The sequence below is a fragment of the Solea senegalensis genome, linkage group LG7 (genome assembly GCF_019176455.1).
Source record: "Solea senegalensis isolate Sse05_10M linkage group LG7, IFAPA_SoseM_1, whole genome shotgun sequence".
Lineage (NCBI taxonomy): Eukaryota > Metazoa > Chordata > Actinopteri > Pleuronectiformes > Soleidae > Solea > Solea senegalensis.
Genome location: NC_058027.1, coordinates 8,541,777 through 8,555,692, shown reverse-complemented (window position 1 = coordinate 8,555,692; position 13,916 = coordinate 8,541,777). Strand labels below are relative to the sequence as shown.

The following is a 13,916-nucleotide window of genomic DNA, read 5'->3' as shown; positions in this document are numbered from 1 at the left end:
CTGACGCCAAAGTAATCTACTTGGAAACTCTTAAAAAAACCTGCCAAATCTGTCACAATTATAACAATTTGCCAATGTCAGAAAAAAACACTAACTTGAACACTGACCCTTGCATTTGTAGGTGCCAACAAGATGGAGTAAAGATTTAATTTGGAAAAAGGTGGTGAATGTGTCGTCTTTAGAGACAACTGTGCACTGAGAAAGATTCTTGTGTTTAAAAGGGGAAAAACGTGTCAATGCTACACAGGAAACGTGGTTGATTAATACAAAAATAAGTTGATAAACAGACAATAAACAAATGACTACTAAATATTTTGATCACAAATTAATTTATCTTTTTTCTTGTAGCTCATTGAGAATTAAATTAAGTTAGATTAGATTACCAGCCCAAAATGTGGAAGCACTTCTACCTCAAAAAAGACAGGCCCTGAGAATGGGTCACTGACTTAATGGCCTGGTGCAGCCTTGGGCCAAAGCCTGGAATTAAACTGCTTATTGCCCCCCATTCACTGTGTTGCTCGGGTGTCTGCTTAAGGAAACAGTCATTAAAGAAAAAGTGAGCAGAACAGTACAGTTGTGGATAACCCTTAAAAGAAATGAATAACAGACCAAGTATCTACTTCATGTCTGCCATAGAAACGTGTTCAAGTGAGGAATTTAGCATTTATTCCACCTTGTCCTTCTGTATGCAAACATGAACTGGGGGGGGACATTGGATTTCTTAATATTTATGTTGGCAGCAGGTTAGAGAGATAAAGAATTGGATCAGTGGGGTAAAGCTGTTGTTGCCGCTGATTCTGGATGCAGTCTGAAATCACACAGAAGCAGCAAATACCAGCATGTTTGATTCAATGTAAACAAATTACAGTAAGTAATGCTTTACAGCAATGCATGCAAAGTATCTCTGTATAAAAGGAACGTTTGTCCTAGGGTCTGACAGGCGTCATACTCTAGGTATTTTAGGAAGTTGACCCTTTCACAGATTGTCACACTCATGCTTGACTACAAGCACCATGTAAAACCATGTCATTTGAGCATCAACACCATTCGTTGCTGTGTGTACATGTCTGTGCATGCATGTCAAATTGAGTAGCGAGCGGGAACATCTGTTTTACTCAGCAACTTCAAAGACAAAAGAGCCAACACACATACATATATATCTATATATGTACTGGACCTCTCCACTCCACTAAACACACACACACACACACACAGACATGAAAACATTAGCAGTAGTGTCGGCTGATACTGTTTAGACATCACAAGTTTGCCAACTGCACTCATGATTGCACTGGTCACAAGACAAGAAGCTAAACCTTCTCAGCAAGTCAGTGACCAAATTGCTGACCTGAAACTGCCCTTCTTACATACAAGTCACGTTCATATAGCAGGAAAGAAAAGACACATTTGTGGTTTCAAACCTTTGGTGTTTTTGCATGTGAGAAAGTGTCATGACAATTATCTCTCATTGTTCAGCTTTATTGGATTTACAGAAACCTCCATAGAAATTCAATTTGCAATTTGCACAAATAATGTCAGATTGGCACAACATTTGAGGCGGCGGGTCTTTGCTTACTCATCATGTTCTGATTTCAGAAGCCCTTACTCTCCCTGGTTCAGTCATTATGCTCCAAAATGTGAGAGGGACAGGGAGCTTTTGTGTGTGTGTGTGTGTGTTTTTTTGTTTTTTTTTTAAGTTTCTCCACATGAATACATTCAAACAGTGATGCTACAGCTCATCAGAAGGCTATTCATTCAGTGAGAGCACCGGCACAGAGACACACAGAGAAACACAGGGGGAGAGAGAGAAGTGCACATACACAGCTAAACAATAACAGGCTGCTCTCTTTCTTTCTCTGTCTCTCTGTTCTGGGTCACTTTGTGGACACCCAAATGCTGTCACCTTATGTTAACACAGAGCAGAGGGGAAGGAGTCTGTTTTCTCACTGTGCAGCCGTGCACTGATGTGACTGCATTCTAGTGTCACAGCCATTAACAAACAAGTCTGACCTCACAACTGAAGCTACAGGTGGTGTCTCTCCAGCAATCTAAACCTGCAGCAACAGTGTCTCACAAGAAGCATGTACAACATAATATGAAGCAATTTTGTTTTGTTATATCACACAGATACAAAAACAAACTTTAAATCAATCACAGATTAATACATATCCACAAATGATCTCAAATCTATTTATGCTTTTCATAAAAAGGTACTGACTCGACACATTCTTGCAGCATGAACAATTCCCCAATTTCAAAAGCAGTTTCAGTAACAAACCAAAGAAATGGACTAAATCATACCATAATCTCAAATGTTTAATGCAAAACAAAGTCTTCGCTCAAAAACTATCTAACCTGCCACCCAGAGCTCAAAGTGAAGTACAAGTGTAAGCTGACAAACCTCATGGGTACTGCAGAAGTCCAGGAGGAACAGAGATAGAAGAAAAGGAGATGGGCAACAGAGGAAAGAGTCCCAAAACACTTCCATCCATCCAGAGAGTGCAGGAGGAGGGGGAGTGTAGTGCAGTACTATGGTCAGGGGGAGGGGCTTGGCCATCGTGAACAACATGGGAAGGGGAGGGCAGTGATTCTCACCCTACCTGCTGCTAATTATAGGACCTACTGCTTTCAAACATATAAATGTACAAACACCCACACTGGAGAACATGTTTTATGTTTTCCTGTTTTTCATGTTTTTGCCTGAACAGATGTTTCTAAAAATGGTCGAAGGAAGAAATTATTTAATTTTGGATCTAATCACCTAACTTTCTGCAAGAAGGTGTATAATAAGAAAATCCTATTCATTTCTTACAACCACTGCATCTATCACCAATAATAAAAAAATACAATGAAGATAATTTGCTTTCATGAAGTCTGTTAATTTCTTCTACACACATTCATGAATGTACAACTTCCCACTCCTCTCCAATGAAGCTGCACATGAGAATAAATGCCACACAGTGCTGCTAACAGTGGTGGTCCCAGTTAATTTATCACAGTTTAAACACAGACAGCAGACTCTCTCTCTCTCTCTGTCTCTCTCTCTCTCTCGCACACACACACACAGTTTTTTTCTCTGTTAATGTTTCACTCTCTCGTAATGTCTCTTTCTCTGGGTTGTCAGAATTCTCTATTGAAAGCAGAGTAATGAGTTTAGGCTGTGAACACTAACACAGTCTATATAAAGCCATGGCTCCCTGAGTGGTGACACAGGCTATTTCAACCCCAACGTCCAACTGAACACACTGCCACGCATGCTCAGTTTGTCTGCCGCAGCACAGAGTGAAGTAAAGTGAGTCAAAGCAGTTTACAATAACCACCTTAATGTTACCAGGTCGGTACCTTTACGACATTCAAGTCACGTTATCTCCAAATTAAATTGCTGCATTCAGCCATTTAACGTTCTGATTATTGCAGGCACTAAGTTCCACAAGTAAATGCCCAGTTTACAGACTTGAATAGGAATGAACCTCTCCTGCTTATACAAAAGCTAAGCAATTGACAGCAGTTAGACAAGAGGCATTTTTGTAAATGACAATCCCATTTCACAAATGAAACATGCCAGTGTCCGTGTGTGCTAGAGGTTAATGATCTGTCCTACCTTTGTTCAGGTGTGAGTTGGCTTTGGTCTTGTCACTGAAGCCCTGGCTGCGTCTGTTACCAGCGGCACTGACCGAGCCTCTTGGAGGGATGTCACTGCCAGCAGTGGACACCCTCGAAGTGGGGCCAGGAAGTCTGATGAGAGGTAGAGAGAGAGGGAGAGAGGGAGAGATTAGAGGAAAACATCATTGGTATTAAGTCATGGTCAACAGGGTCCCTCCTGGTTTATGACTCAACCTGCTCAAACTCAAACAGGTTAAGTAGGACTGAGAGCACAGGGATCATGCAGTCACTAAGGAGTTGCACTTACATTACAGTTTTAATGTGAACAGGCAGAGCACACTATAACGATATACGTGAACGTGGGACTCATCAGATCATCCTGCCCTTTTACATTCAGAAGGAAGCATCTGAAACGTGAAGTGTGTCGTGAGTGATGTGTTCCCTCCACAACAAATGTTTATATCTGGTCATTTTCATTCCACAGCTTGGAAGGGAACTCATTCACTGTGAAATAAATGCAAATCCAGCTCAATTTCTGGCTTCCTATATGCACCTGCAGTATGGTAAGTAAGTATTTTTGTGAGTGGGGTAAACAGTGAAGACATTATTCCAGGTCTCAGGGCAACTGAACAGCTATAATATCACAGGACCTGCTCCTTTCATATCTCCCCATGGATTAGACCAGCTGTGAATACATTTGACATTTTTATTACATGTTGTAAATTGATCTGCTGTCTTTGGTGATATACATGAGCCAGGCTGTAATCTGACCAGGTTGGGGCATCTAGACTGCTAATAAAATGCTAATTTACCAGCTACCTCATCATTATCCTGGGACTGTGAGAAGGAAACTGATAAGCAGATTACAGCTCTCTCTGTCAGCTCCTGCATTCATTATAGAAACTCTCATTTCCGGCATGCCACTCAATCTGACTGACCATTATTTATATAGCATTTGCAATGTAATGGGTTTTTAACATATTATCAACACAAGAATGGACTAAGTTCATTAGACTTATGGCAGAACAAGCCGGGCAACAAATGTTCAATTAAATAATGTTAATAGTGTACCACACACACTGAAAACAATATTTAAATATGTAACATCAGACTTGCTTGTCCTTGATGATGTGAAACAAGTTGTACCCTCATATTCTTGAAAATGTTTTTTTAAATAAATACTAATGAATTTTGATTAGGTACAGATCCCTATCATATTGGCTCAGTTCTAATGAAAACAATCTCTGGAAACTGTACTTATTTATTTATGAAAACACAACCTAGAAAAACAACACGATATTTTTAGCACATTTAAAATGCAGCTCAGTTTGTGAAAGCCTTGTACTTTTCTGCTGTATACTTTCATCAGTTGAGAGTCTACCAGCCAACTCCCAGAACATCTCTTAGTTACATATGATGTCCAGAAGATGGAGTCATTGCACTGCTTTGAAGAGAAGCTGTGTTGTGGAGCAGGTGTAATACAAACACATGGGCAGCATACAAACCACATCCTAAATCCTATTTTGAGGGGACATCACATGCAAAAAAAAAAGGTAAAAACTGAACACAAACCAATCTGAAGGCATCGCAGCAAGCACAGATTGAAAGTGACTCAGAACAACACATAGATAAACATTCCAGTCACAGCATCTTCCTTTGTTAATCATTAATATCACATTGTACTGCACACACACACACACACACACACACACACACACACACACACACACACACACACACAGGTTATCTAAAGGTCTTCCGTAGCCTGTTTGGCGAGCTTGCAAAAAGACTGCCTGAAGATGGATCCTGGAGCTCTCTGTCTACTCCACACTGCCACTCATGCATATCAAACAGTGCTGTTAGTAGAAATTGCCCTTAATCAAAGGCAAAGAAACAAGCTGTGACTCATTACAGAGGAAAATAAATGTTATCTTTGATTAGGGGCAATTTCTACCTTCTTACAGGAGGACAGGAGGTGATTTGGTGAAAAAGAGGGAGGAGCGAGAGAAAAGAAACACAGAAGAAGCTGACCTAGAGGATTTTTTCTGACCAAGGGAAAACTTGAGTAGTTTACTCTGAGATCCATCCCTAGAGGAGAAGAAAAGACAAAAGAGATGTGGAAGAGGACAGAGACGGAAAGGTCAGGTTTATGTATAAATGACAGAGAGTGTGAACAGGAAGATAGCGATGACATTATGATGGATTAGAACAGCAGAAATAGAAAGTAAAGAAAAAAACCTTTTAGCCAGTGTCAGGTTTATGTTACTAGTCTTTTCTGAGTTGAGAGTTTTCATAAATGAGCCTCACCTGGACTGCATCTCGCCCTGCACAGGTTTCTGGGCTGTAAGGGCAGGAGTCCCATGCGGAGAGTGGCTAAGCTGAGCTGGGGCACTGCTCTGCTGGCTTAGGGGAGGATGTGTGCTCTGGGACTGGGCATTGGGTGGGAAAGAGGGCTGCCGCTGAGCCTGCTGCTGCTGCTTGTAGCGGGACAAGCTGAAGAAGAGGCCGAGGATGGCTTTCAGATTACCATTTCGAATCTCTGTTGGTCAAGGAGAAGGACAATGTGGTATATTAAAAAGGTGATGATGATGATAGAAGGGAAAGTGGGGGAGAAGTGAAAATGAAAGTTGATGAGAAATTTTGCTGCTTCAGTCAACAATTCTGATCTTTGCTGAGAAACTACAACTACTATTATGCTGAAAGCACTGTGACATGACTGCTTTACTGGCTGTAAAATGACTGTTGACACTTTTATTCATTTATTAATGCTATTCTTTCTTAACATATAATATAATATGATAAAATAATATACACTATTATACAGAGTGCTATTTGCCAGATAGCAAAATGAAAGTCGGAGGAAAATATAAAACATCATAAAACAACATGTGCTTAGCATTATCAGGTGATACTCCTGTTTTTTGCCCAATGAAAACTATCACTATTATTATTGAGTTCCTTGTGTGAGTGATATGAAAAATATCAGGCAAACATATATTTTACAGGTTGCATGTTCTCTCTGTGTGTGTGTGTGTGTGTGTGTGTGTGTGTGTGTGTGTTTTCCCCAGGTTCTCCAGTTTCCAGCCATAGTCAAAAAACATGCAGATTTGAGGATTAGGCAAATTTGACACTCACACCATCACTCTGGGTGTGAGTATGAGAGTGGATGGTTGTTTGTCTCTATGTGAGGAACTGGATGGATTGACACACCCCACCACCTTCATGTGGAGGATAAAGTGGTAGAAAATGGATGGATTAAAAAAATAAACCCAAACTATTGTGGAGGAAATCTGCAAATTACCTCGGCTACTCAAGTAAAATTTGCCTAGCTCCATCTCAGGGTACTGACCTATTCTCTAGGAATAACTGCTCTAATGTGTCCTGTGTGTAATGGGTAATCATTTGTGATTTTTTTTACATAGCATTGTGGGCACAAGTTGTGCAGCTATGGTTCTTTTCTCTACTGCTATTGTTTCAGTGAAAGCAGCAGAAGCACTGAGGTCCAGCTTACCCTCTGCACACAGGCCCTGGATGTTGACTCCTTTGGCTGCCAGGAAACTGAGGCAGGCATCAATGTTCTCAATCTGAACAGACAGGCAAAGACACAGCTGTTAGACACTGCATCATGCACATTACCATTTCAATTTGCACATTTGTATAATCCTCAATGTGTAATGGTAAAACTAAAGGTTAACATATACATGTCTTTCCATAAAGGTAAACTGGCAGCCCAACATTTATAAACTTGTTACATCATGACGAAAATATTCACAAATTTCATTAATCTCTTGGTCCACTCAAAAATGTTGATGTTATGATGAGGAACTCATGATAAATCTTTACTTAATTGCCTTTGGCAGTCAGTACTAAGTAGACAAGCTTTGACTAAAGGTCATGTGACCCATTATAAAGCAGACCTGCTGCCTGGCCCACATAATTACAAATCACATAAATAAATTAAGTCACCAAGCAGACTCACAGTGGATGATTCAATTGTGCTATCAAAGTTGACCAACTACCTTTAATGAGCAAACACAGCAGGTACAGCATAAATGATGTCAGTATAGTGTAGTTGTTCTCTCCCATATTACAAGCAAGAGTAGATTTACAACATGCTGAGGTTTATCTGAAACTATATGCTCACAACAAACCCATTTTAAAGTGTAACAGGTTAAAATTGGTCTCACAGATGAGGGAGCAAAGATGCCAAGCATCTGTGTGTGGTTTCTGAACTTAAATACACATGAAGTGTATCCTTTGTAAAAGAGGCGTGCTGAGGGTCCCGCTCTCAAAGATGAATGACATGAGTACAGTTAATATGTGGTGACTAAATATAGCTTGACCTAGAACTTCCTCTGTGTGCTTCTCCTGTTAGGAAGTATCTGGAGTGAGGTGAGAGACTTATTTACATCTGCCTTGATTCAATTCTTCTAACGTTTTGTGACTGCAAACAAATTCACTAGTGAACGACAGAATGCATTAAACTCATTTCTACAATCATGCTTAATTACAACAGCAACTATCCTACAAACACTACTATTACTACTATTATAAACAGTATGCTACCTCTATTAACAATGATATTACACTTAGTCACATAATATCCACAACAAACTTAGACCATGCACATTTCTACATCCACTGCTGAGTGGGTGACAGTTTGTCTTTATATTGGCACAAATATGGCGATATGATCCACCTTCCAATACAGGGATGACAATACACAAAGTAATGCTAGATTGCTATTATTTTCCCAACAATTAAGAACATTTTAAGAAAAGCTCTCGGAGCAGCAATGGCAATGTTAATGTATGCATAAACAATGTAAAGGTTTCCTTGTCCAGTTAGAGGAGTGGGAAGCCAAATAGCAGTCAGAGGTTTTCAGGTTTTAATCATATTTACTATCAAACTCCCATTAATTTCATAATTTGAAAGTACATGCAGGTTATTATATGTTTCAGCCACAATAGTTATTTATGTTCTTTACTAATTTTGATAATTTGCAAAGCAAAGATAGCAATCAGAATTCATGACACCCAAAGCCAGATTACTAACAACACTGATTACTGTTAGAGACAAATCCAAGGCACTATTGGTTATATCTGTAATACTTTTCCTTGGACCTTCTCTACTTCTCAATAATAAAGTACATGAAGAGGCCAACAGACTTCCAGTTGCAGATTGAGTTGAAACAGCAATGCAGCCCCTGCTGTCATTTCAGTGACCTCTGACCCCCCAAAACAGCTGTTGGAGGGGCTGACAAATGTTGTCCTTTGAGGTGTTGCAGCAGAAAACATGGGAGACATGAGGAATGCAGTCTATGGCCTGCTCTGAATGACAACAGTGCCTTAAAAATAAACCTCTCTAACCACAGAGTCTTTCTTTAATACCCTGGGCATTAACTTCACATGAATGACAGAACCACTCCCCTACTGCCCCAAATTCCCATGGTATAGTTGCTGCAAACATAGCAGCAGTGTACAGAAACACACACACACACACAGATAAACATCACATAAACATACTTCATATCATCACCCCAACATGTCATACAAAACACTATTTTCAGTGAGTATACTCTGCGTCTGGATCATCTATTAAACATATGAAATAGGTTAATAAATGGTCATTAAAAAAGAGTTCATGTTAATGTGTAGGATTAATATCAACCATAAATGAGTCTGATGGATGTACAAAGATGGCATGAAGCTTGACACGGTTTCATTCCTGAAAGTAACTTTTAATGAGTTAGTGAATTAAGAGTCAAGGATGTTCTTATGAATAATGAGTTCAAGACAGCGATATAATCACAACATCACAACTCATTCCTCCTCTTCATGGATACAAAAATCTAACCACATCAAACAATCATGATGTCTCTACTTGGCATCACATTGTTTAACACGGTACCAGCAGGAATGATAATAAAAAAGAAATGAACCGTGTGTCACTATTCATGCAAGACTGCAGAAGTGACTCTGGACTGATTTCATGAAGTTTTTAGACTTCTTTTTTGGCTCATTAGTTTTTCTCCAACAAACTTGAGTTAAGACAACGGAGGGAGTTACGAATCATCTGACAGACAAACTGTAAATGAGCACAAATAGACCCACAGTTAATAAATCTCCCCCAGCATTGTTGTGTTTTTACTCTATGTCTGTAAGGTATGAACCATATGGAAGTCCTACCTGCCCTGGTGTGATCAGTCACTGTAGTACGACTGCCTGACTTTACACAACCATCTACACCACCGTCACCTCCTGCTCTGCTCCAGCTCCTGACAGCATGAGGCCACGAGGCCAGGCACCCAACAACCGTCTGAACAAACACTACTCATGACAGACATGCCGTTGTTTTGTATATGTGAGTGTGTGCCAGAGGGAGAGAGAGAGAGAGACAGACAGAGAGAGAGAGACAGCGAACGGGAGAGAGAGAGAGTGAGAGACAGAGAGAGAGAGAGACAGCGAGAGAGAGAAAGAGACAGAGAGAGAGACAGCGAGAGAGAGATCCAAGGCACGTCACATGTGCATGAATTCTGGTGTCCCGTACAGTATATGCTGAAACAAGACAAGTTGGGATTGAGAAAAAACAACAACAACATAACAGACCTCACTGATAATTAACGGTGGTTACTATTGTGCATCTTTTATTTCAATCTCTCTTTAAATGAATTGTTGAGCTACTGACAGAGAGCTGAGCTCTGTCCCAAGGTTTAAGGATCACTTCAAACAATAATGTTTGGAAGACAAATGTGTTGTAGTGTTTCACTGGCAATAGCACATCTCTGACAAAAACAGCACAGACAAAGAAGAAATGAGCATATTCACTTTCACGTATTACATTCCAAATGATGCCAATCAGAGCTGAAGTCAATAAAAACCTGTTTACACTGTAAACTCATTTTACAATTTAACTGTTTTAAATAACCTCAATCTTCTCAAAATGTTGACACTTTGACACGTTTGACGCTGACACTTAAACTTGATTGACATAATACATAAAGCCTTAAGACGTTGTTGAACCATGGTGCCACAAGTATTCAATATTAATTCATCTCCTCTGATACACTTTCATTCTCACTGTTGTAGCCGTGCCTTGCTACAGTAAAGAAAACAAATATGTAGCATTTTATTTGGAGGTAATTTGCAACAAAATGTATTTGATTGCACAGTTGTTAGTTACGGGAGGTCTGAGCTGAACAACAAATAAATCTAGGAATGAAATTACAAAAACAAGTGTAATAAGTGTGGGCTTTTTACAAAAGAGGTCCAAAACAAAACACAGTACAAATGTATAATATGCAATTCTAAAAATGGTTACACTGCTGAATGCTCTGTCATATGACTTAGTGAATGTTGGGTTGTGAGGAATCTGGTCACGTAACATGGTTGAGAGATAACGCATTGTGTTTCTGTGCGTGTGTGTAACTGTATGTGATTATATTGGCATTTGCCAAGTGTCCGCCCACACCGTCACTCTCCCAGGAGGTTCACATGTTATAGCAACAATTTTGCTGCTTCACTGCCTATTGATAAAAAGTAAGCTGCACAACTCAGACACGTCACCCTTAGGCTACATATTTTCTCTTACTGCTTCTGCAAATTGAAACTGTGACTTTATGTCTGTAATCACTTTTTGAGTGCATGCTTTTCATTTATTAAATGATTCTTACTATTATAGCTTCATGTGACAGATTATGCTCCATCTTTCACAAACACATAATAAAACATACAAAGAAAGCCCTTTTCCACCTTTTCCAAGGTTGAAGCTTCTGGAATCATTTATTGTATGATTAACAAAATCGTTGCACCACACGTGTGAATCTGAGACTTAGTGTTGCAACAGATAACTTATGCAACATATCAGCACAGTAGAGTAGGGTGTATGTATAAGACGTGAACAAAAAATGAATGCAATGCTGTGCATCAGGTGACGATCTCTGTCAGAACCTCATACAATAAATTACTACAGGGGATAAATGAGTTGCAGGGTCATTGTATCGGACTTTCTGTTCAATGCTAATATTTTGGTGTGTAGGGGCTGCTATTTATAACACATTATTCAACCTTTCTGTAAATGTCGAATAATTTCTGTCTAAAAGGGACAACCATTGTTGCTTAAGCTGGCAGCAGAGATTCACATGATCTAATTTAAATTCACACAATATTCCACCAGTATAAAACAAAGCAAGGGCAGTATATGGTTCAGCAGCACTTAAGTGAAAGACAATCTGTACTCTAAGCTAATAAAAGTTGGTGTCATGTGAAACAAAGATTTGGTTGTTCAGAAACAGAAACTGTGAATTCTTATATTATTATGTTTTAATTCCATTATGTGATGGACTGATTTCTATCCAGCTGAGAATAACTTTCACATGTATTTTCACACAGCCAGAAAGTGCCTCTCTCTTTCAGCAAACACTGACAAACCTGTTGAACCATCAATAGAACAATGTGTTTGGACATCATCCTGCTTACCTGTGTAAAGCTTCGTCATCTACACAAAAGAAAAAAGAAAAGTATGTGTCCAAGCTACCACCAGTGTCACTCTGTGACATTTACTGTAACCGACTGCTGCAGCGTAAACCTACAAAGTGTGTATGTGATTGTGTGCACTCATTTTAAGAACTGGGCGTGCTCTCTGACCGGGTTAAAAAAACTGTGAGGCACTTGTAAGAGACACATATGCACGCAAAGGTGAAACAGGCTGAATATATGCATACATACATACATATATATATATATAATAAAGGCTCAATTATGAGGCCAGTTTAACACGCAAACACACACTCAAGACTATCAGTAAAAAGTGTGACATGAGAGCTGTATGATGATTCAATGTTCCACAAAGGCAACTTAGTGTTTTCCATCAACCATATGAAATACTTGGTTCAGCAGGTTTCTACATGCTTGGATTTGTGTCTGTCTAACTAACAAAAGTGAGAGTTTTTCCTCTGATGTACAGAACAGAAAACATCTGATGGGAAACAGGGAAATACATCAGTCCAGCAAGCAATTTGTCTAAGAAAAATAAGATAAACACCCTGGTAAAACCAAATCTAAACCAGAAATACAAATTCACAGTATTTTGAATTCTCTCTTTACAATAAATATCATATATAGAGTGGTATAAATAAGTTGGTATAAGTATTTATAAGTGGCCAGAATCTCATCTAGTAAGTACCATAAAATATATAAATATCTTGCCATGAAGAAAATGTAGGTTTCCTGGACATCAGTGTCTCTCAATCGTGGTCCTGGGGACCAACTGTCCTGCATGTTTTAGAAGTTTCCTTGCTCCAACACACCTGATTCAAATAAATGGGTTGTTATAGGCTTCTGCAGAGTTTGCTGATGAGCTGACTATTTATCATGTGTTGGAGCAGGATGCAGGGAAGTGGGTCCCCACGATTGGGAAACCCTGGTTTACGGGACACAGTGCTGAGATTTATTTTGGACTAAGAAATTCCATTTCTGTTTAACCTAAAAAAGTCAGTGTCTGAAATTAAAAAAGAAATAAATAAATCAGTTGTTTTTGAGTTGAGTTTTTTTTCCTTGCTGTTATTGTGAGTCATGAGAAGGTGAATCCAGAAGCTGCTGCTCTAATGTGGACCGCATGGACGAGACAGCCTGTGTGTTTGTTTGTGGTTTTAACAGCTCAGTGTCAAATCAACACCCCTTGCTCTTGGCTAAACCCACACAGACAGACACAAACACACTGTGAATGGGTGGCAAAGGAATGACCCAACGATGGGGGTCCATTTCATGTGTTTGTAACAGTTGTAAAAACAGCGATGCACTCTCTGGCCCCAACAACCAGCATGAAAATCAGCTTCTGTGAGTATGAGGTCACAGTAACACTGTTTATTCCTTTAGAGACTGAAGTGAATGTAAGTGGCGGTAATTTGCAGCAGAAATCGAGTACTGTAAAAGTGGGCTCGTACCACATACTCCTCCATCCCTGGATCTGTGTGTATGTTTGTTTTGACAGTACTTCAACACCCCAAAGCAGGCATTTGCATAATGACTGCAGTTGCACCTGCGAGCGCTGCTTGACTGCTTCTGATTTCGCTTGAAATCTGACAGAGATTATACAACTGTCTAAATATACTCACTGCAACAACACACACTGAAACATCTGAGCTTAAAATTAAAGCAGCTCTTGTTTGACTGCCATTATCTGATCAACAATATCGACACTCACACACACAATCATCTTCATCTCTGATAATCCAGGTCACAATACTGTCAATTTAGAACCAGGAGTATCCAAAGTTGGACACAACACAACAAAATTACAGAAAGATACCCACA

At 39.5% G+C, this 13,916-nt stretch overlaps 1 protein-coding gene across 7 annotated transcripts in view; it reads right to left on the bottom strand.

The window, feature by feature from the left end:
* nav2a (neuron navigator 2a) overlaps positions 1–13,916 on the bottom strand; it is a 91,697-nt gene that overhangs the window by 49,046 nt on the left and 28,735 nt on the right. For 6 of the 7 annotated variants that reach the window (XM_044031180.1, XM_044031182.1, XM_044031179.1 and 3 more), the window contains 4 exons: positions 7,115–7,187; positions 5,911–6,142; positions 5,635–5,691; positions 3,602–3,735 (listed from right to left, as the gene is read on the bottom strand). In XM_044031180.1, coding sequence (XP_043887115.1) covers positions 3,602–3,735; positions 5,635–5,691; positions 5,911–6,142; positions 7,115–7,187 — 496 coding nt within the window. The remainder of the gene's footprint in view (positions 1–3,601; positions 3,736–5,634; positions 5,692–5,910; positions 6,143–7,114; positions 7,188–13,916) is intronic. The other variant, XM_044031177.1, reaches the window with a different exon arrangement.